Source organism: Poecilia reticulata, chromosome 22 (assembly GCF_904066995.2).
Source record: "Poecilia reticulata chromosome 22, P_reticulata-male-v2, whole genome shotgun sequence".
NCBI lineage: Eukaryota > Metazoa > Chordata > Actinopteri > Cyprinodontiformes > Poeciliidae > Poecilia > Poecilia reticulata.
In genome coordinates, this window is record NC_088851.1 from 23,013,600 (window position 1) to 23,037,619 (window position 24,020).

Below are 24,020 nucleotides of genomic sequence, written 5' to 3' on the forward strand. Positions count from 1 at the left end.
TTTCAAAAACTTACGGAATTTAACTTAACAAATCAGCAGGCAAAGCGCTGTTACCTAGCAACGAGCCTAGCCCGTTACCTAGCAACCCAAGCCCAGCCCATTCCCTAGCAACATGTGTAACCCATAGACCTGTCCAAGCAATCATGAAACCTTTCAGGGATTATTGGTCTAAAACAAGCACCAATATCTTGCTGAAAAGTTACTTTTAATTTAGTTTTTTCTTATTTAAAATGTACTAATACATTTTCACTAGTAACTAAACAAAAATACTTGGTAAAATTTTGTTTTTGAGGTGTAAACAAAACAGTCAGATTTTATATATATATATATATATATATATATATATATATATATATATATATATATATATATATATATATATATGTGTGTGTGTGTGTGTGTGTGTGTGTGTGTAAATGTTTGTAGATTGAAAACTTCTAAATGGTTTTCCTTATTTATCAGCTTCTTTAATATTTTTTGGGCAACTCTGTTGAAGAAAGGCAGAAAGGATGGAGTATATTCTTATCAATAACAACACAATCTAGGTCATTCTTTATTTGAAAACACTTTCTGCATTCAGCCAGGTTTAAATTATGTAAATACTGAATTTGTCTTTTTTTGTGTATAAATGAAGGATAAATGTGGTCATATCTACCATAAAATTAAAGGGAAAGCAGGAAGTTTGGTTCTGACCATTTTTCTTTGAACGTTTCTCCTTCATGACCAAAAAGTCCAGGAACTTCCCCTGCATTTGTCATCCTCTGCATCATTGTGCAGGTAACGTGACGTAACATCAAGCAACACAAATTTCTCAAAGCTTTTCAAAGGCTGGGCATGTGGCTCCCACCTGTGGTTATGATAAATTCAGATTCAGGAACCTGAAGTCTGCTTTCACATCTCTTTGCAGTTTCCTAAAGCTCCAAACCTTCCAGACGCTTGTGCGTCATAAATGCTGTCACACAGCGGGTTAAAAGAAATCCTGCCCAGAATGTCGCCTCATTATCTCGACACAGTGAAGCAGGAATCAGGATCGGCACGTGTTGCCCTAAGAGGGATGATCCTGAGTGAGTAAAGATCTTGGAAAGAAGAGATGCACTATGGGTAAAAACTGAAGAATGTGTCTGCAGCAAATAAAATAGATTATTTAACATTTAAAGGGTCAGTATTATGCATTTTAAATGGATATAGTGCAATTTTATAGCACGAGTAAGTAACTATGTTAACTTCAGTTGCTATATATCAAATATAACTTAAAATAAATTTTACTTTGTAATTTAGCGCCTTGAAATTGGGCCTCTGTCTCTTTAAGACATTCTGCTCTTTCTGAAACTCCACCTTCAGGAAGTGATCCTAACATCTTTCCTCTATTTACCCTGGAGCAACGTTGTTACCAGCGTTTCACTGTGAAGCCGCTCCTATAATGAGCTCAACAGATGTGCAGTTTCACTGTTTGCTAATTGCTGCTGGCTAGTCTGAAGGAGTGGAAGAGTTCCAGAGGAGAGCTGCTCTGTGAGGCTGAAGCGTGCTAGCTTGGACACATCTTGAATATCAGAAATTTCCAAGTTTTGTTATAGAAAATTTATAAGATTAATCTCAGAATTTCAGTTTCTTTTCTGGACATTTTTCCACTTTTCAAGCTCAGAAAATTCCTTGCTTTTTTTTTTTTAATTTCTGAGTTTAATCTCTAAAATTTTCTTGTTTTTTTCTAAAATATTTCTGAGATTAATCGTAAAACTCAAGAGTATTATTATGAATCACTCAAGAGTATTTTATCGAGCAGATTTTCCACTTTCATTTTTTCTTGAAAATTTCTGAGATCAATCTAAAACTTTCTGGGTTTTTGGTAAAAATGTTCTCTCTTTTTTATCCACAATGTCACTAATATGCTGTCGTATCGGCGAGAACCATTTTGGGACAAATCTGATAATATCCTGTGGGATGACATCCATTCCTGTTGAAATGAATCAGCCAACGTTTAAAATTCGCATCATAAAATGAACTTTATTTTAGTCAGATCAGATGAAATGTGTATTGCTGAGTTTGAACCTCCTACATGTTGGAATAGATTTCACATAAATAAAGATCAGTGATAGAAAAAGGAAAAGAAGAATCGATGCTCAAAGTTCGCAGATCAGCATTTTCTTTCCATAGTTTGTCCCAAATGCAACATATAAATTGCCACTTTCAGCAAAATCAATTCATCCTGGGAAACTCCTGGCAACATGTTGTCATTTAAACAAAACCAGCAGCTGAGATTTCAGTGTTTTCATTAAGCCGGGGTCCTGGTGTGAAAACCCCTGATCGTTCTGCCGTCCGTCTTCCAGAACGTCTGAAATCTCCTGATCTGTTGTCCTGATTTAATCCTTCAAAGGCGATTCATGCCAATAAACATCACTTCTTTTTTCATCTATTATGGGCAGCCCTCCTTCATAATTATTATTTCAGTGAGAATAATTAATCAAAAACAGTTTTCGCAGCGCTAACGTGATGGTTGGGCGATAACGACCTGGAAATTGGAATTTAGTTGGCATCCATTTTTTAATCAAACCTACCATCCGTACCCGTGAGGCGCTCATAAAGAACTCCTTTATGTATTCGTCATAATCTTATTCACCGTTTCGTTTCTGCATTACTACAGACGAGGCCCAACGCATTTACTCAAATTACATGTGTAAGAACTTAAAGTACTTTACCTCAAGAAACTAAGATTATAAAATGAATTCAAAGACATCAGTGATATTTTTTATGTTCTTTCTAGGAAACTAACATTTCTATTCTTGGTCTTTTTCAATATTATATGTATTATTATATACCTTAAAGGTCTAAATTATTAAATTACTGATACATTTTCTCAAGACAAACTTACATCTCAGTTTTTTTTTATTTTACTTTTGAATTATGTTATTTATATGAATTGTTTTCATTTTGTCACACTGCAAAAATACAAAATCTTATGTTTTAGTTTTTGCAAATATCTTAGAACACTTAAAATAAAACAAAATTAACTTACAAGCAACTTTTAACAAGATATATTAGCTTGTTTTACGTCAATAATTTATTTAGTTTATTAATGTCAATGCAGATTATTTTACTAATAACAAGGTAAAACTGTTGTGTTATAAGTGAAACAATCTCTCTGAGGAACTTTTTCATTTATTAACTAATTATCAATTTAAAACAAGCTCTGATATCTTGCTGAACAGTTAAAGTTAATTTGGTCTTATTTTAAGTGAACTAAGATATTTGCACTAGAAACTAAGACCAAAAATTCTTGGTAAGATTTAGTATTTTTGCAGTGACTGAAATTAAAATTTTGTAGCTGCCATGTTTAAAACTCTGCTTTTATTCATGAAAACCCAAACAAATGACTAAAAACTGTAGTTAAATATAAAATAACCTGAGCTCACTTTCTCTAGTTTTACTGGTGATTTATTTGGTGTCACCTGTCAGAGTTTAAGTGGGTCAATGACCTGAACAGGACCTCACACATATATTTCAGCTGAATCCATAAATGCCATTTCTGCTCCAGCTGCTGGTCGTTTATCATCAGCAGGTGATGAAGATAAAAGGTAATAAATCCTGCTGGTGTCGATCAGCTGATTGGGATTTTGAAGCATTCACAAGCACTGCTTGTTTAAAGCAGGGCCAATAAATAAAGTCAGTAATATTAGTGTAAGTACGTTCTGGAGCCAAAATGAAAACAGCGACCCAGTAAAGGTAAACTAGTTTTATTGATAATAAATCTGAACATGTGTATGAGCTTCATGGGGGTGACTTTCAGGTCAGACTCTCCAAAAGAAAAAAAGTGAGGAGTGACGGCTGGAGCAACCAGGAAGTGATGATCAGATATGAATTAATGCGTTACCTGGCTCAGGTAGTTTCCTTTTCTTTCCCCTTCTGATGCTCAGACCTCGGTGGACTGGAATACTTAAAGTAAAAACAGTGAGATAGAGGAGACCGTCTGTTTAACGGGATTGTTACACCCAAAGAGCCATAGAGAAGAAAACTAAGTTCTGGAAACTAATTAACTTTTTCCATTTTTATACTTCCACTTGGGTCTCAACTGATTTTAAACACACACACACGGTTAATAATATTCATTAAAACACAATATAATCTGTTTTTCTTCATTTGTTTTCTTCTTCATTAATGTAATGTACTGCATCATGTACCGTATTTTCCGCACTATAAGGCGTACCTTCAATGAATGGCCTATTTTAAAACTTTTTTCATATATAAGGCGCATCTGTCCCATATTGAACCTATACGGGACATGATTTGTCCCATAATAAGAAGTGGTCCCCTAGTACTTTATATAGTAGCTGCCTCAGTCGTTGTTTCACTCACAGTGTTGGTGCTGCAATATTGTGCCCAACTGCTTTCTGGGTAACACAGACCAACCGACACGCTGCCGCCACAGTCTCCGTCTCTCTTCCCCCCGGCTTTAAGTGTATAGGGGCTGGTCCCTTGGTAACCCTAGTCGAAGCACCCGGATGAATGCCTAAAGCTACTTTGTTGACATAAAGAATGTTAAAAAACAGTCCGACTCGGGTCGGCGAGGAGAGCCTTCTGCGACTGGGCCGGGGCGTGGCCGGACAATGGTCACCCGTCTCCGTTCGCCCACAGCATGTTGGTGGAGAACGTGGTGCTAAATGACCTGCAGACGACCTGATTCTTAGAGATGGGTCAGTCAGACTTTATTAACAAACCAGTTTTTTGACAACTATTCCAGCATGCACTGAGCGCTTCTTCTTCTACGGGCGAAAATGAAGTTGGCAGCTGCTTACCGTAGTTGCTAGACCTGCTGTGGCTCAATATTGGTCCATATATAAGGCGCACCGGGTTATAAGGCGCACTGTCGGCTTTTGAGGAAATTGAAGGTTTTTATAGGCCTTATAGTGCGGAAAATACAGTACTTTGATGCTAAATAAATTTCTATAAAAAAAAACAAACAACTGCCAAAGCACTTTAAAAAAAAAAAACAAAGACTACCCAGCCAGATGTTTTTTGGTGGCTGGAAAATGAGCGGTTTCAAAAACCTCCTGGCTGTTGAGTCACACTGTGCCGTTACCTAGCAACCCCATATGGTCACCAAGCAACCCAAGAGGAGCTGCAGCTCCTTTACAGTAGGTTAGCTAGTTTTTTAATGACTTATCGCATAAAGAAACTTATTCACATGTGATTTTTATTACATTTCTTATTTTTTTACGTAGTAGAGGAATATTGACAAAGTTTTGCATACATTTGTAATGGAAATGCAGCTAAAAAGAGAACTGGGAAATCCTGACAATTAGGGAATCTAAATGTTATGATTTGTGTCTTTAACTGTCTCCATAGTGACATAATGATGTGATCAGAGTTGGGAAGTAACTCATTATTTACTGGATTACATTTACTTGAGTAACATTTTTGAAACAATTGAGTATTTTTACTACACTGAACTTTTTACTTTTACTAGAGTAATTTAATTGTGAAGTATTGCTACTCTTACTTAAATGTCTGGATTCTCTATGCACTGAATGAAAAACAAACAAGTTTTAATTAAAAATTCACCAGACTCAGACACACACCTGCAGTTTTTATTAAAGTTTCAGGAGTTTTCTATTGAAAGAAACTGATTTGGAAACATTTCATTTGCTTGATTTTGGTCCTTAAAATACAAAAATGTTCACTAAACTTTACATTTTGATCCATCCGATTATGCAATTTCTAACTATTCAATGATTGATAATTTGATTAGTTGCTCAGTGTTTGAGTAGACGTTTTACCAAATACTTTTTACTCTTACTTTAATAACTTTTTGGATGGCTACCTTTTACTTTTACTTGAGTAAAAATATGTTGAAGTAGTGACACTTTTACTTGAGTACAATTTTTGGGAACTCTACCCAACCCTGGGTGTAACTGAGGTTTGATGCTGAGAATATCAACAAAGGTAATGTTCTTTGGAAATATGAGTCTGAAATGAAATTATTTTTCATGTTTGGCATAAACAAGGAAATTAACCATATGCCCAACATAAATAATAAATCGTATTGGAAATCAAAATGCAAACAGATCTTGATAAATAAATGAATATTTAATAGCTGCATATTCAAAATTGATGAAAAAGAGTAAATCCCCAGGAGGTCTGCCATGAGTCCCACCTGATTTCCTGCTTGAGAGAACCAACATTTTCTCAAAAGGAGCGCCATCATCTTAAAGTGAGCCGCTTATATCCGCACACAATGGGTGGACACACGTGAGGTTGCCTTCCCTGCATGTGGCAACGCTGGACAATAAAAAGGTAAGAACCCAGAAACCACTGCTGTGGCCGTGGTCACATGTTGGACCTGAGGCTTGCTGCTGACAGTCACACTCTGAGGAGGCTGCAGCAATAAGACGTTATATTCTGCACAAGGAACTCATCACGCAGGAGAGGGAATCGGCCACTTGGCTTTCTTGGAGCATTTGTCTGCTCAGCAGTCTAATAACTCCACAGAAATGACTCCCAGTAACCTCAGATGAACCAGGTGAAAAAACTCCTGCAGACAGAAACAGGTGGAAAAATCCTCAGTAAATCCAACAGCAGCGTCAGGAAAGAGCCCAACGTTTAGAGACGTAAAGAGATCAAACTTATTGTCAGAAACTGACAAATATTTAAACTTTATGCTGCTTATCACAACCTGGTTGGAAGATTTTTCTGTCTAGTTTCTAGTTCAAATATATTAGTATACTTCAAATAAACTAACTTACAAGTAACCTTTCAGTGACTTACAGGAGCTTTTTGTAAGTAAATAAGTTCTCAATATTGATGAAAACGTTCTGGTTCCCCTGGTGGATTATTTCACTTATAACATGGGGAAAATATTGTTATAAATTGAAATAATCTGTCAATAGAACTAGTACTTTTTAAAATAATAGGGAATTATTTATTTAGAACCAACTACTGAGTCTTACTTAAAAGCCACATTTAAGTTAGTTTTGTCTTATTTCAAGTGTAGTAAGATTAAATAAAAAAAAAACCAACTAATTTACCAGTAATCTTTCAGTGAGTTATATGAGGTTTTCTAAAGTAAATAATTCATTAATATTGATGAAAAAGTGCTAGTTTCACTGGTGGATTATTTCATTTATAATTTAGGAAAAATGTCTTGTTACAAGTGAAATAATCTGGAACTTGAAGTTTTTTGGTCTCAAACACCTTAAAACTGAAATGACCTGAAAATTAATCACTGAAATTGATTTTAAAATGTGGTTCAACAGAATAATTTAAAATAAACGAATGAAGTTATTTCAGTGACCAGAATGAGTTTTTCAGTCATTAACAACTTTGTCCATGCGTGTATTTTAACACAACCTTGATGAGATCATAAAGATTCTGGGAGAAAATTGAGTAGAAAATAAGATTATTCTGGCTCTAATAAACCTTCGCTCTACATGAACAGAGCTGACCAGTAATGAATTCTGGGTTGTTTTTGACAGTCAGTGTCATGCTGACTTTAAAGACCCAAACAATAAAAGTCATGATTCCCAAGTCATGATTATGAAAGTTTAATGTGTTTCCAGCTACTGAGACGTCCAGTTAGTCTCCTCGTGTTTAAATCAGCTCTTCTCCTCAGCAAACAAGGTTTTTTTGTTTTGTTTTTTTTCTGATGTACCTCACTGCAGGAGATGTGACGCCATTCGTTCACAATTCCAGGAAGTCGAGATCTGGTGATCCCGCCAACAGAGAAGTGAAAAATTTATTTTTATCTGGAAAAAATTTGCTTCTTTTTCTCGCATTTAAATGTTTTAGATCAGGGATGTCAAAGTCTTTTTCATTTTGGGCCACATCAAAATCATTAATGTGTTCAAAGGATCTGCCAGAATGCATAGATAAAACACATAAAACTGCTAAAATATTAATAAAAAGCTGTACTTTTTAAAAATTTATATTGAACATCTTTTCACGGGATTCCATGATTGTTTTTATGATTTTTTGCAATCAAAATCAAAGATGTAGTGTTCCTAATTTAGGAATATTTTCAGGGAATTTTGTAATATTTAATGTGGCTTTCATTACCACAAATAATGAAAGCCACATTAAATGTGGCTTTCATTATTTGTGGTATAGAAGTGACAAATACCGCCACCTAGAGGTGGGAGTTAGCATCACTTAAACCTAATTATTTTGACCAATTTTACGAAGACTTTGCATAATTATGCATTATATGAGTTTGGGTTAAAAAAAATGGCTGATTGATGTAATGTGGCGTCTGGAGTCTAGAGGGCCACATAAGAAGATACGGCGGGCCAGATTTGGCCCACAAGCCTCGACTTTGACACGTGTTTTAGATCATCAGATGCATGATAACCTCAGTATTAAATGTCACGCCAATTTTCTTTTAGTTTTAGTTGCATTTAGGTCTCTCACAGCAGTTTTAGTCGACTAAAACTGCTGTGTATTTAAGCAACTAAAATGTATAATACAGAAAGATGCTTATTTGTCCATCCAAGCTCTTATGCTTCGTTAAAAAGCATAAGGGCTTGGATAGGTCTGGGCTACATGGGACATGTTCATTTCATTTTTTGCAGAACATCACTCTTAAATAATGAGATTTTATTCTGGTCAGTTCTGACTATTCTGAGCTGTTTTAGGGCATCTTGTCACTTTAAATCCAAATAAGCTGCTGCTGGCCACGCCCCCAAAACTCAATGTTTACACTAACACATTAAAATGGCTGCAAGGAGATGCGTAATTATACAACCGTACATCTTTGAAAAGCATTAGTAGAGCCTTCTGCACAATCAACAAGAATGCAGCAAGTGGTTTCTGGTTGGAAAGTCAACAACAAAAATACTTGTCTTTTCCAGCAGCCATTGTACAGCGCATAGAGCAATAAAACCAGCTGACCAAACATACTGGAGCTCAGCTTTAAATAATTAGGTCATTACCATGCAGCTAGTACTTCATACAAATTTAAAAATAATTTTATCATACCGAAATAAAAAAGTACATGTACGCATTCATAGTTTTAGAACTTTATTTAGGTTTGAATGTTTAATTATCTGATACAAGAATTTAAAAAAGCAACCGCTGGAGGAAATTTGTGAGGTAATTTTAACAACGTTGTATAAGGCATGTCTAAAAGGACTGGGTAATATGGAGGAATTAAAGAAAATTCAAAGTGACCACAGCTAATCTCTGATACACCGACTGGATCGTCTGGAGGTAATTACGCCGTCCTTTTTAAATTAAGAGATTTCTATCCTGGATATCAGACTTCCTGAAGAACATTTACAACAGACTGTTTTTTTCCTCCCATCATAGTGGAGGTGACTCACACACAATCACATACTGAGTGGTCTCTGTGTGTGTGTGTGTGTGTGTGTGTGTGTGTGTGTGTGTGTGTGTGTGTGTGCGTGCGTGCGTGCGTGCGTGCGTGCGTGCGTGTGTGAAGCCCACTGACAAAGAGAGAGAGCGAGCTCACGTCTTTATTTCAAAGCACAGAGGAGGAAATTCTGCACAACGGCAGGACTCCCATGCAAGATAGAAGACGCTAACAGGTGCTGAGCCTCTGGACTAACAGGTACTTTTTCCTCTAATATAAACTTCACTGACAAAACATAGTGAAATACTTGCAGTATGTTACATTAAACAGAAGAATAGTTGACTTAAAAACAAATTTAAAGTCAGATTAGCATTAATTTATGTTGCAGCTTTAAACCAAGATGGTATAAATATAAATTTTAAGCCTTGATTGGGATTATTTTGGGAATAATTTGGTAGTTTGAGACAGAATAGAGACATGCAGTAGTGGCCAGGCTGATTATGATGCACTTATTCCTGCGCTACAGTGTGTTGAACACGTAATGAGGCGTTGCCTCTTTTTGCATCGCTGCTACCTGGGCTTCAGCATCTCAGATGGGATTTCTTCTGATTGTGTGCTTGATGCCTGCTACTTGCTCTCTTTTCAATCACAAAACTCACACAAAGAGAGAGATTGTTCTGTATCCACCTCCAGTGTAAAAGTGTAAATCTTGCTGCTGTTTAATCTTTTTCTGATCTGGAAGATTGAATTATGTTTAATTATTTAGTGTTTTCAATCTTTTTATTTTTTTTAATAAAAGCCGCAAATCAAGTCCTCCTTCTTGAGTTTTTTTGTTTAATATCTGATGACATTGACCCTTTGCAACTACGTCACTCAGTTATTCTAGCCGCCATGTTGGACGTCGGAAGTTAAGATCGGGAGTATTGAACTGAACGACTCAAGTTGTTTTCCCCAAGTTGTTTTTGCCAGTTTATTAATGGCTTTTACTTGTTCAAGTCAAACAAATTTGACTCTGAGCGTCACAAACCTGGTTGGGGCTCATACACGGCGGTATTTACTGAAGTTGGAAATAACTAGCTTAGAAACCGACCCAAACCTCCTCCCTCCTGACGTGTTGATCAAATTACCGACTTTGCCTGAATTCACGCCACATTATTTTTGTCACTATGTCGTAAACTGAGGTTCCCTTTACACCGGAGTAGCCTTAAAAACGTACAGAAGACGACATGCTAACCAGTTTCTTTCCGTACATGCTAGGCTTTATGACGGTGCGGCACCGTTTCCATGGTTACTGACGCGTACCTTCGCCATAATGCATTATTTCACATCTTTCTAATCATACTTATTTATAAAGTATATGAACGTTAGTCTTACCTTGTAAAAAGTGTTCGCTGCAAGTCCGCGGTTACACCGAGTAGCCAGTCATTATGGTTGACGGCTGCTACCCATCGCTCCTAGTTAAAACTCATACAATAAAATGACGGGTTTGGTTTGTATCCTTGTCTGTTTGACCGCGAAGTTCCCTGTAACCACATTTTACTGCGAAATCAGCTTAATAAAAGCGATTCTAGGCCACCACATGTGCGTTTTTGCGACACTTTTTACAGGAGCGCATGGGCTGTTTACACGTCCGTCATGACGGAGCGGGCCGAGTTTCGAAGAGAGTGACGTCATTTCACGTAAAGATGTTTGAGGAAATGTTCAGCGTGGTTCACGTGCGCTGAACACATCACCTGGTCTTCTCGTGAACACCCGATGCATCAGATTTAGAGAGGCTCAGAGAATGAAAGCTGAAAACTAAGAAGTGTTGGGTTTGTTGACGGGGACAAAAAGCCTCGCTGAAGGTTCTTTAATGAGCCCGATGGAGAGCTCTGAAGTGGCCGCTGATTATTCTGCTCTAATGTGACTCATCTCATTAAGCCAAGGGTGTCCAAACTTCATAAGCCAAAAAATAAAAATAAAAATTTAATAAACTGAAATCATAAAGTTTTATAGAAATGTTAAACCATAAAGTTAGCATGAAATATTTTAATTGCTGTGCAAAAACACAAAAGCGTCAGTATTTTTGGTATAGTTTCTTGTGTAAGTACCTTAAAACACTTGAAATACAACATAAACTTACAAGTGACTTTTTAGCAAGATATAGGAGCTTCTTTGAAGCAAATCATTTCTTAATATTGACTTAAAAAAATACTCATTTCACTTTCAAATTATTTTACTTTTTAAAACTGGAAACATGTGATACAACCTAATTGTGGAACTAGAACATTTTCATTGATATTAAGAAAAGCTCCTGCGTCTTGCTAAAAGGTTACTTGTAAGTTTTTGTCTTATTTCAAGAGTATTAAGAAATGTTCACTCAAATACTCTTTATGATTTTGTGTTTTTGAATTTAAGTGTTGCAGCTGTCAGTTTTTTTCACTTCTGATACCGATACTGATACCGATATCTACGTTTAGTATCGGCTGGTGTCTATCCAACACAGGAAAACAGTTTTGAATTGACTGAAAACTTTTCTTTTTTTTTTTTAATTAAAAAAGAGATAAATGTACTGAATTAAAAACGGTACAGCACACTTAAATACACCAATAGTGTCAAAATCTTGGTCAGATGTGTAAAAAAATCCATTTTAGTTTGTTCAGTCAATTCATTTTGGAGTATAAAAATAAAACTGACAAAAATAAACTGCAACAAACCTTTCAAATAGTTCAGAATAGTTCAATTATGAATTGTAGATACAATGTAAAATAGATAGTAAAACATGATGTTGCTCAGAATCCAAAGCATATGGACCGGAAACATTGTCACTGATACTCGGTCTAGGATATTTTTCAGTATTGGGATCGGTGGAGTGAGTCTCAGTTTCTTTTTGAATGTCGACCTGATCATCTCCGTCTTCGTTCCTGCAGACATGGACTGGGAGAAAGCGATGAATTTCTCCAGAGTGAACTCCTCGACCCCGGCCTCTGACTCTTCATCTTCCTTCTCTTCATCCTCCTGCTGTAACTCCTCCCACCTCCTCTTCCACCCCTCTCTGTTTCCGGTCCCCACGTTTTCCGGCTTCGACCTGCTGTTCAGCCTGAAGCTCCTTTTCATCCCGCTCTACTCTGTCGTGGTTCTGATCGCCTGCTCCGGGAACCTCCTCCTCCTCTTCCTCATCTGGTACAACAAAAAGAGACACAACACCACTAACTTCCTCATCAGTAACCTGGCGCTCGTCGACCTGGTGATGTGCGTCTTCTGCGTCCCTTTGACGGCCTCCTACGCCTTCGACAGGCGTGGTTGGGTGTTCGGGTACCACATGTGTCACTTTGTGACCGTGATGCAGTCCACCGCCGTTTACGCAGCGGTTCTGTCCCTCATGGCCATTGCGGTGGATCGTTATATCGTTGTAGCGTATCCCATTCGCAAGAGAGTGGGATGCCAGTTCTGCTGCTGCCTGGTGATGCTGATCTGGTTGTCCTCTTTGGCGCTCTCCACCCCGACTGCGCTTCACACGGTCTACCTGGACCTGCACGCTGCGGGCCTGGACATGGCGGTCTGCGAGGAGTTTTGGGATGGACAGGAACAAGGCAGACTCATTTACTCCTGTTTCATCCTCTTCTTTTCCTACTTTGTCCCGCTGGCTGCTGTGTCCATTTCCTACTGTGCTATATCCTGCCACCTGAAGCGGAGGACCACGTCCAGTTTGACAGCATGTCCCGAGTTGAGGTGCGCACGGGCCGCCTGGAGTAGACGGCGGAGGAAGACCTTCTGTCTGCTGCTGGTTTCTGTTCTCTGCTTTGCCTTCTCCTGGCTCCCCTTGCAGGTAAACATGAATACAGGCTGTCTGCATATTAAAAAGTTTTAAAAAACCTTAAAGGTGACCTATCATGAATCCTTGAATAGGTTGTGAAGGTTGTGATAGGTGTCTAGAAAACATGTTCATTACATTTTTTGCACAAAATCATTCTTAGGTAATGACATTTTAGTCTGGTCAGTTCAGAATTAGATATTTTACATCTTTTACATCTAAATTAACTTCTGCTGGCCCCCAACTCAACATTTACACTCGCTCCTGAAAACGGCTGGAGAAACAAATGCACAATTATGCAGCAGTTCATGTTTGAAAAGCAGAAGTGGAGTCTCCTGCACAAGAATACAGAAAGTGGTTTCTGGATGGTAAGTCAACAACAAAGCACTTGTCTTTTCCAGCAGCCATTGTACAGCACATACAGTGATAAAACAAGCTGACCAAATGTGCTGGAGCTCTGCTTCAGTTGCTAGGTGACGGCATGACTCAACATTCGGGAGGCTTTTGAAATTGCACATTTTCCAGGCACCAGACAACTTAAACTTTTTCCCATAAAACAGCTGTGGGTGTGGGTGTGTTTTTAAGCGACTGGGCTGTTTTTAAAAGCTGCTCAGACCCAAATGGAAGTGCAGCACCGTGTAAACTGTGAATTTTTCATAATATGTTCCCTTCAAATTAATGTATCTTAAATTACGGCCTTAAAAAATCTCTTAAATTAATTTTAAAAATGTAAGTTGCCCTGTACGTTAATCAAAGGCCTTACATATTTTCTTTGAATGACTTTTCTGTCAGGCAAAAGCTTGAGTTGTGCGCAAAAACCTTGTTTGTGTTCTGTGATTTTAGGCGGTTGAGGCTGCAGCTAGCTAGCTGCTAATATACCCTTGCTAGCTAGCTAGGTTTTTGCATCTGTCATATGTAAGCAAGCAAATTTATCATCAGTTTACTGGATGTTTGTTTTTGCTTCTGGCTCTCTTCTGTTGCCAACCAATGAAAAGTGAGATGCATTCTGTTCAAATAGGCTTGGTATTATAGTGGTTGATAGTATTAATATGCAATTTTCTTCTGCGGGTTTCTGTTATGATACCGGTCTTAAGTTTCATTCATAGCGGTCTTTAAAAGTCTTAAATTTGAGTTTCTGAAACCTGCAGATACCCTAGAATAAAGCATCACGCTGATTGACATTCTGAGTAGAAAAGGGGAATCTCTTGAGAGTTAGGAAATCAGATTAAAGCTCATCTTATGCCTGAACCTGCAGGCCTAGAGCCAATAAAACCAGATTCCATCCATTTATTTTCTTTGCTGCTTATTGTTGAAGGGTCGCAAGGGGAGCTGGTGCCTATTTCCAGCAATAAATGAACAAGAGGAAGAGTAAACGCTGGACTGGTTGGTGTTCCATACCAAAAATAATCATGCACACACACTAAGGGTAATTCAGAGAGACCAGTGTGGCTTGGATCACTGGTGGAAGCAATATGAGCATGAAGAAGAAACACGTCTAAATCAATCAATCAAGCAATCAATCAAATTTTATTTGTATAGCACATTTCAGCGGCAAGGCATTTCAAGGTGCTTTACATAATTAAAATAAAAACAGGAATAAACAGTGAGAAAGAGAAAAAGAACTAAAGAACTAGTTCCTCTGGGAGATTATTTCACTTAAAGCATTTTTCCACCAATGGAACTAATACTTTTTCCTCAATATTAAGGAATTATTTACCTAAAATAACGCTCTCATATCTTGCTGAAAAGTTACTTATAAGTTAGTTTTTGTCTAATTTCAAATGTTCTACAAACTAAACTAAAAACATTTTTGCTAAGAAGTTATTATTATTTATTCTAAATTATTATTTTCTGATCTATAAGAAGAAGAGCTGCTGCTCAAAAATGTTTAGGTTATTTGTGGATACCATGAATCACAAAACATCAGTCATGCACATCCAAGAGCCACTTAGCAGCGCACATCAGAAGCACCGGCAACGGGCCTGAAAGCTCTAAAAATGGACCATCGCTTTAAAAAAGATTTAGTTTTATTAGTCATGGCTTTCATTGCATTGTCTGCACATACGGATCTTATAATGGGAAAACATGGGGAAAAATAGCAAGTCAGCAGTTATATAACACTTTGAGCTGCACTCTGCTGTTTCTTTGACACAGCTTAAACAATGACGAATTGCAGCTACAAAACTGTAGAAGCTGTTAATCTTTACCACATTCTGTCACTTTTACTGATGCAGAGTCAATAAGCAATGATAAGAAACCCATTTACAAACTTTTAACTGGTAATATGGAATCATATTATCCAAAACAACCAAAATATATAAACAGACTCAAATTCAATTCTCTTAGGCATATGGTGATGGGGAAGATTATTGATTTCCTATGTGAAGTTCGGACTTGTCATCCAAATTTATTGCATATTAATCAAGCTAAAGATCTGCGGGTTGTGTTGGCTAACAAGGACATGAGCCCACCTTCCACTTTACAGGTTTAATGAATTTACTGAAGACAGTTTGGTGCCAGAGGCCACAACAAATCTTGCTGCAAAGTGGAGAACTAACACAACGGTCCGACAAGAAGCCAATGATGTAATGGATGATCTATAAGGCAAAAGCCAGAGACGGAAATCAAAGTGATCAACGAATTAGGTAGACCCACTTGGGTTTACCTTGAAACCCTTGAAGAAGGTTCAAAGTGGATTTTAAACCCACCTTTGGGAAGCAGCCAATCAGAGACTGCTGTGATTTCACCTGATAGTCTGGACTTGATTCAACTGGGAATCAAAATCGCGACATTTGTTGCATTTTCAGCTGCTGCCATTCACTTTCACACTGCAGTCAAGTGAACCAAAACATGTTCCCCTCCTCGCCTCTGGGGGCGCTGCACCAGGAACCACTACAGGAAACGACACGTAAATCTCTAAAGAAGATACTGAGAGCAACTTCCTTCTTCACAAAACGTAAAAAATTCTGTATTGTGAATGCTGCAAGCTGAATATTGTTAGTAGAAATTGCAGAAGTTGACTGCAGAAGACTTTCAGAATTGTAAGAGAATAAAGTAAAAACCTGCAAAATACAAACAAAATTCCAGCCAAAAAGCTTTAGAAATTTATGCAGAACACTGTTTACAAAGCTAAACTGTAAGGTCACAGTTTATAAGTTAAATGAGATAAAAACAAAAACTAGCTGAAATACTAAAGATAACCTGTCATGTGCAGAATCACAAAAATTAATACTGGATGTTTGAAATGCTAAAAAAAATGCTTTGAGCGATAAATAGAATATAAGCTAAATGTACTAAACTTTTTATACATGCAGGATTGCGTCACAGCCTATGAAGGAGGTTTGTGTAGCACTGTACAGTTTACTAAGGGGCTGGATGACACATAAAACCAGAAGACTGAGGAATGACTCCTGGAGCTGAAGTCAGTAATTAAAAAAAATCATGCAAAAGAATAACTGCTTTCAATACCAGGTATTTTAAAGAAAAAAATTTAAGTGAACACCACAAAAACACAAATAGAACCCCAAAAAATAAATACAATCACACACAGTACTGCAGTAAATCGTCCGGATGAATGTGCACAAACTGCAACAACAGCCCTAAATTTCCCCGTTGATCGTCGCTGGTCAGCACAGTGACCAAGGTCCATGGTTTGTAAGTCCAGGTATTTGAGGGGAAAATATCCACGCCCAGTTTGTTGTCAATGGAGAAGAGATGAGTAGTGGTTTGTGCGTCTGTATGGTGAGATAGAGGGGAAATAAGTGCAGACCGCCACAGCCTCCTACCAGACCAGTAGAGGAACCTTCAGGTCCGCTGGCTCCCAGTCAGAAACTCGCCATCCTGGAACCCTAAAACAGTCACCTGGCCTGCATTAAAATAAACAGGACCAGTAAATTACCAGACTGCTAGTTAACTAGACTCTTTTCAATGGTCAGGTACATAAATCAAATGCAATTATGTCAATAAATCTGTGTGTCTTTAAGACAAAAATAGAGATACCTCATCTAACTCATTATATTATTAGACTCATATTGAGTTTAATAAGTTAAAAAGGTAATAATTGGCTGCAGACGCCAGCCAACAATTAGCATTGGCTACAAAAACCACCATGCTAAACAACAAACATTTTGTTCACCAGTTCCATTCGCAGTTCAGTACAAGACAAACTTCATGGCTCCAAGCTCACTGGCTGTTCAGATCTAAATAATATTTTAGAAGTGCATAACAAACAAAACGATGAATCAGTTGTTTGGAAGCACAAACCTGTAGCAGCTAACCTCCCCCTCACAGCTGACTGGGAAAGCTGGAGCAGGCCATTACTTCCGCTCCATGACTGGCTGACCAATGATGCTGCATCTGGAGCAGCAGAGGCGAGAAAAAGGGCAGATTTTACCCTGGGCTACAGTAGGAAATGATGACATTGTTTGAAGGAGCGGTTGGCGTTAGATTTAGCTCTCACGTTCCAGTGGTTTGTTTGGTTTTTCTGAAGACTGGTCATACTGCAAGCAAAACCTTAAATAGGGATTTCATGGAATCTGTAAAACCTGAAATAAACAGAAGTATTTGGAGGATATGACCACATTTTATAGTTTTAATGGTGTTAAAATCTGGAAGTACTGAATTCGTTAGCTGTGAAATGTTTTTAGCATAATTTTTCAGAAATATGGGATGTTTCATTCATTTCAATGGGGTTCAAGATAATTGCGAAGAGCTGAATATTTCATAAACTGTAGATGATGTTAATACCAAAAGACATAGACGTATCGTCCTGAATGAGCAGAATTTGGTGAAAGTTGGACGGTTGATGCATAAATTAATGCAGACCGCAGCAAGTTTCACTTCAACAAATCAAAACTGAGGTTTCACTTTTTTGCTGGGCATCAGAGTTTGATGGCACATTCACACTTCCCCAAACAAACCAGACACAAACTATGTCCCTGTTCTGCACATTTGAAATGTTTCAACGCTTTGCATGCAGATCCTGGAGTATTGAACCTCCAAGGTCAAAAACCGATCGGATCAAACAGATCATGCTACAAGAGGTTGATTTGTTTTCTATATTGGACTGCATATTTCTGAAATATTACAGTTTCTTGCCTTTCAATAACACGCCTTATTTTCCAGGTGGTGAACCTGATCCGTGACCTGGACACAGACTTCTCCATACTGGGGAAGAATTACATTAACGTCATCCAGGTGTCGGCTCACCTGCTCGCCATGAGCTCGGCGTGCTACAACCCCTTCATTTACGCTTCGCTGCACAATAAATTCCTGTCCTACCTCTGTCTCAACCCCCTGACTCGCAGGAGAGGAACAGAGAAGCACGGAGGTCAGGGGTCGAGCGTGCTGACGACATCTCACAGGATGCCGCGCCTCAACACCTTCACCACCGTGGCGGATTTACCTGCCGTTGTCCTGAATGACCTCGTGCCAAAAGAAAACTACGTCTGAGCCGCGATGTTTTTTGTCTCAAAATGTGTAATAAAGATTTTCACATCAGCTTTACAAACATCACTAAAAGCAGGTGAGATGGAGGGTGTGAACTTTTACTAACGGTGACACAAATGAATCTAAAGCACACTTTAAATACAAAACATTAAGATTCTCACATTGCTCTTTGTACAAATAAATCAGTAGAAAAATAATCTTATCACTGTGAAAATGTAGCTATTTTAGGAATTATGTAAATGCTGAACAGTTTAGTTATGCTGCTGTTTGCTGTAAGTTTCCTTATCTTGTAAAATAGTTTTTCAGCCTTTAGTTGACCATTGCTGTTTGTTCACATTTTAATGTTTATGTGACGTGGAAAAGTATTTTCAGATCATTAAACAAACTTTAATATAAGACAGAAATAACCCGAGCAAACTTTTTATTTATGGAAATAATAAAAACCTTGTTAAATCTACGCTTGACTGTGTTTTTTATTTCAGAAGTCACACTTGAGTAATAAATCCTGTTTGACTATATGACCTATGGGAGGGGTCAAAGGTCAAAACCACAGATGACCCAAACTCAATTAGTAAAACTTTAACATATTTTTAGTCAAGTAAAAAAAAAATATTTGGTAAAAATGTTACTTGAGTACAGAGTAACTGATCGTTGTATTTTAAAATAATGTCACCAGATGGACAAAAATACAAAGTTATGAGCAGATTTGTGTATTTTGAAAATGAAAATAATTTGATAAATTAAAACTTGGATTGTGGAAATTAAAGAAAATCATAGTGGATTTTTTTTGCAGCACAGACTGAATGAATGAATTCATGTCAGACTTCAGGACAATCGATTGAGCTGCAGATGTGACATTTGTTGGAAAGTGCATGTGTAAAAGTTTTAGCATGTTTAAAATGTCAGCTGAGATGAGGACAGAGTGTTTCACTCACATTATGTCTTCTAGTATAGTTTGTAGTGTCACTTGTGTTTTTTGAAGTAAATACTAGTTATACAAAGCAAAATGCATGCAAAATTACTGCAATTTGTGTTCTAGTGCCATCAAACTGTAGTTCTGCTTTAATCTGAGTTTTGTTCAAACTTCACTGTTGAGTCACAGCCTGAAACAAAACAACACGAGTTTCTCAACTTATTATTTTCTTACATTAAACTAGCAGCCAAACAAGCTGTTTGACCGCAAAGTTTCTCTGTTTGTCCGACCTTAGATGTGAAGCTGCCTTGACCCGAGACATTTGAGATTTGTTGAGCTGTAACAAGCTGGAGTGAGTTTCTCTCAAAGAGAGAAAAACTTTTTCTTCTATCGGCTGCTGCCTTTAACGACGAGTAATCTGCTGTTTGTGTCTCTTAAAATCAAACTTGTTTTCAGTGGTTTTTGTCTCTATGTTGTTTTCTATTTCATAATTTAAGTCCTTTTTAACACGTCTTATTCTGCTTTTAATGTTAAATACTTTGCAAGGCAGAGATCTCTTAAAGGTGACAAATTAGAACAAAATGTTCTATAACAAACATGTTCATTACATTTTATGAACAGAGTCATTCTTAGATAAAGAAGTTTAATTCTGGTCGGTTCTGTCTATTTTGATGATCGCCTGGGCGATCATCAAAATCAGCCACAGTCAAGTCGTCGTCGTCTTGCAATCGGAAGGTTGTAGGTTCAATTCCAGCTTCCTCCTGACACATGTCAATGTGTCACACTTAACCCCAAAGTGCCTACCAATCTGCGTATCGGTGTGTAAATATGTGAGCGTTTGTGAGTGCGAATGGGTGAATGTGACTCTAGTGTAAAGTCCTTTGAGTGGTCAAAATGACTGGAAAAGCTCTATATAAGTTCAGTTCATTTGAGCTCCTTTAAGAGCGCAAAACCAACTGACCAAATTCCCTAGAATTCTTCTTTGGTTGCTAGGTGACGGGCTGGGCTTCCCTGTGGTTGCTAGGTGACGGGCTGGGCTTCCCTGTGGTTGATAGGTGAGGGGCAGACCTTGTTTATTTGTGACCTTACATTCAGAAAGTTTTTGAAACAGGTCATTTTTCTGACACTAAAACATTCAAACGTATCGTCTTAAAACATCTGGTTGTTTTTTTTTAAGCATTTGGATTGTTTTGAGAAGCAGTTGAGGCCCAAATGGAAGCACAAAAATGAGAGGAATGTGAATTTTGAATGATATGTTCCCTTTAAATAACAATAAAGCAATGTCAAAGTCAAATAATGTATTTATTTAGCTGTGTATTATCATACTTAACGTTATCTCTTCAGTACAGGGGCCATAATGATGGGCAGTTATACCGGGTGCTGGCCCCTGTTGACTTCTGTGTAGACCCACCCATGGAAAAGTGTACACAAAAACTAAATCCAAAAAAGGTGATCATCCATCCATCATGTGAGATGATGGATCCTAAATCCATCATCTCAGAGTTTTTTGTGGTGGCTGTTTTCAGCAGCCATTAGGTGAGAGGCTGGTACAAACTGTGCAGGTCGACATGATAGCAGAGACACACACTGAATAAACAACTACGCACACACTCATACACACCTCAGACCAATTTAGGGAGGCCAATTACCCTAATAGTTATGTTTTTGGAACCGTGAGAAGAAGCCACATGCACACGAAGAAACAACTTATCGCTACAGGAAAGCTGCTTATCCACCGTCACCCGTTGGCAAGCTAACTAGCTTTAGCATTGAAATGAAGGCTTTTATTACTTAGTTTGGTGCACTTAAAATGTAGATAGAATATTTTAAATGAAATAATTACAATGCAAACAGATTGAAGTATTTTATTGTTAGTTTGTGGGAGTTTTTAGGGAGCTTCTTGTCAGATGTTAAAACAAACACATGGATAAAATATAAGTATTATATCACCATATCTTGCTGAAAAGTTACTTATTCTTCAAGTGTACTGAGATATTTGCACTATAAACTAGGACCAAAATACTTGCAAATATTTTATGTTTTTACAGATTTTTCAGGAATTTCTAAATGAGAAAAATATGAAGAATTTGGAAGAAACTCCTTTAAAAATGATCATATTGAAAAACATCAAATTGTGTGGGGTAATAGTTTGTCCTGATTAGACTTGAAAGATAATTTTGAAGGAATTTAGATGTGATGTAAATGCAAGAAGCCAAATCGGATGTTTTTGTGTTCAGTTCATTTGAATCTCATCCTTTTCTTTACACCTCTTTTTGAATGAACATCTGTGTCTGTGAACATTCGTGGTGTAGCAGCAGTAAAGTCCCTGCTATGATGCTGAATGGGTGTGACTTTGTGCTTTCTTCCATTCACCCAGCAACTTTCAATAATGGGGATTTATTATCCTTAAGAGAAAACAAGGTGTCTGCTCGCTGTTGGCCCTTCAAGCTTCACACAACCGGTGCACACTAAACCCAAAGAGCTAAGCAACATCACGTCGGTCAATTATTTGTAAAATCTATAACCCAGGGGGTGGTTAATCAAACATCCTGTCATAATTTGGAGCAGTTGTTATGGAGCTGCAGCGCTCTGCTGCTTCTTCCCTCCAGAACGGAGGATTTAATCCTCATCTGATCTTTTTTTCCCACAATTGTGATGGAAATTGTATGGATTTTACCAGAATGTTGGAGAATTTAAGGTAAATCCTCACTGAGTAAGAAGAAGAACTCAAAAGGAAAACAACTGCACCCAAAAAATAGTATGCATGTGTTTATCACGATTTATTTTTAGGTTAATATACTTGAGACTAGTTTAATTTATGTTTTTACGTGTAATCTTTAGGGGAAGACTGAATTACGTCATTTCTCATGTCATTTCATCAAGTCAAAGTCGAGTTTTGTGTCTTTTTTACAATTTCAAGTAAACATTTAAACATTGAAAAATGGCAGAGTATCTATTTTGATTTCAGAATAGATATTCACAATAATAATAAATCAAGGAAAAAATCAGCATTTGAAAACCAGTCACTGCTTAAAAACATAATTTTAAAATAGATATTTACACCAGAACTGATGTCATGAATTTTGACACCTGCAGAAAATTAAAAAAAAACAAAACAGAAAAAAAAAAACCTTCTTAAATTCTTGGAATTTAAATTCCCCAAGTCAAACTCTAGTGTAATTTATTTAGTATGGAGCTACATTTGAGCCATAAAGTTTGTTCAAAAGAAAAACAAAATGAAACTGAGGGGAAAAAAGATTTGAAACTGAAAACAATAAATAGTTAAAAACTATTTTTCAGCTTCAAGGTTTTTTTAGGCTTTATGACAAAACATGTCAGATTATTTCACTTACAAGACATTTCTCCCATATTACAAGTGAAATAATCTGCCAGTAGGATTAACACATTTTCATCAATTGTACAGATTTATTACTTAAATTAAGCTTCCATATCTTGCTGAAAAGTTACTTGTAAGTTAATTTTGTCTTATTTCAAGTTTACTAAGATAGTTTCTCTAAAAACTAGACCAAACATACTTGGTAAGATTTTGTGTTTTTGAAGTAAAGTAGCAGTTTGTATCGAATTAGGCTTAGTGTTAGCAGTTTTGTTCTGTTGTTCATATTTACAGAATAAATCGGAGCAGAAACAGATTGCTGAATAAAGTTAACGATGTGATTCAGTATCAGAATAACACAGAAAGCTCAGTTTACCAAATTAATACAGGAAATTCTGAGTAAATATGATCAGATGAGTAAGCGTTAGCAAAGCTTTCATTGCCAGTTTTATTACAGCAGGGTTTAATTCAAATATGAATTTTACCAAAATGGGAAAGTTGCATCTGTGTGAAGCCGATGCTGCAGTTCGGATGACGGTTTACAAAAGAAGAAGATTAAAAAAGACGACTGCTGTATCATATTATAAAGTGGAGCCGCTGTCGCTTCAGTGGAAGATGAAACTGAAACCGGCCAGATGTAAAGCATTGTTCGCAAATCTCCCTCCATCTTGATATCCAGACATCTGATGGCGGTGTGAGCATCCGTGATGAAAATAAAAATGCAGCTGTGTTCTGGTTCAGCGGTCTCTGTGAGCAGATGTCATCGCAGTGGCATTTCTGTACAATTTCCGCAGAGATGATGACGCTCTCAGCAGAGAAGCTCTGACTGCTGCTGCTCTGAACTCTGAGAATAAGTGATCATTAACTGCAGACAGATGATGGATGGGAAGGATGACACGGAGAATAGCAGTGAAAGGAGCTGAAGGAGTGACTAACGCTCTGATCTCTGTGCTTAACGGTGACCTATTATGCTTCCTTGAACAGGTTAGGTTAGGTTTATGGGCGATACAAAACATGTTCCTTTCAGTTTTCTTCCACAAAATAATTCTTAGAAAATTAGGTTTTAGTTGCAGTTTGAGCTGCACAGTGGCGCAGTTGGTAGAGCTGTTGCCTTGCAGCAAGAAGGTTCTGGGTTTGATTCCCGGCCTGGGGTCTTTCTGCATGGAGTTTGCATGTTCTCCCTACATGCGTGGGTTTTCTCCGGGTACTCCGGTTTCCTCCCAGAGTCCAAAAACATGAC

General features: G+C 37.5%; 1 protein-coding gene and 2 long non-coding RNA genes across 4 annotated transcripts; 1 reads left to right on the plus strand and 2 right to left on the minus strand.

The window, feature by feature from the left end:
* Positions 1 to 6,059: 6,059 nt before the first annotated feature.
* On the minus strand, positions 6,060 to 11,232 carry LOC103458881 (uncharacterized). The gene is made up of 2 exons (XR_014085863.1): positions 10,667 to 11,232; positions 6,060 to 6,523 (listed from the first exon to the last, which is right to left on the minus strand). It is a non-coding gene; the product is annotated as an uncharacterized LOC103458881 (long non-coding RNA).
* On the plus strand, positions 9,411 to 18,990 carry prlh2r (prolactin releasing hormone 2 receptor). 2 transcript variants are annotated; one of them, XM_008399996.3, is made up of 3 exons: positions 9,411 to 9,550; positions 12,202 to 13,100; positions 18,210 to 18,990. In XM_008399996.3, the coding sequence occupies exons 2-3, from the start codon at positions 12,204 to 12,206 to the stop codon at positions 18,534 to 18,536; spliced, it is 1,224 nt and encodes a 407-aa protein (XP_008398218.1). In that variant the 5' UTR covers positions 9,411 to 9,550; positions 12,202 to 12,203; the 3' UTR covers positions 18,537 to 18,990. The 2 variants fall into 2 exon arrangements, with proteins under 2 accessions (XP_008398218.1, XP_081459461.1); XM_081603335.1 differs by lacking the exon at positions 9,411 to 9,550 and having other exon boundaries at positions 12,123 to 13,100.
* LOC145550023 (uncharacterized) lies at positions 14,594 to 18,243 on the minus strand. The gene is made up of 2 exons (XR_014085864.1): positions 17,349 to 18,243; positions 14,594 to 16,951 (listed from the first exon to the last, which is right to left on the minus strand). It is a non-coding gene; the product is annotated as an uncharacterized LOC145550023 (long non-coding RNA).
* Positions 18,991 to 24,020: the final 5,030 nt, after the last annotated feature.

Excerpts from the sequence above, each read along its gene's own strand:
- prlh2r (XM_008399996.3), top strand. The coding sequence starts at position 12,204 with ATGGACTGGGAGAAAGCGATGAATTTCTCCAGAGTGAACTCCTCGACC. Across the intron at positions 13,101-18,209 it reads TCTCCTGGCTCCCCTTGCAG|GTGGTGAACCTGATCCGTGA; the intron begins GTAAACATGAAT and ends CTTATTTTCCAG.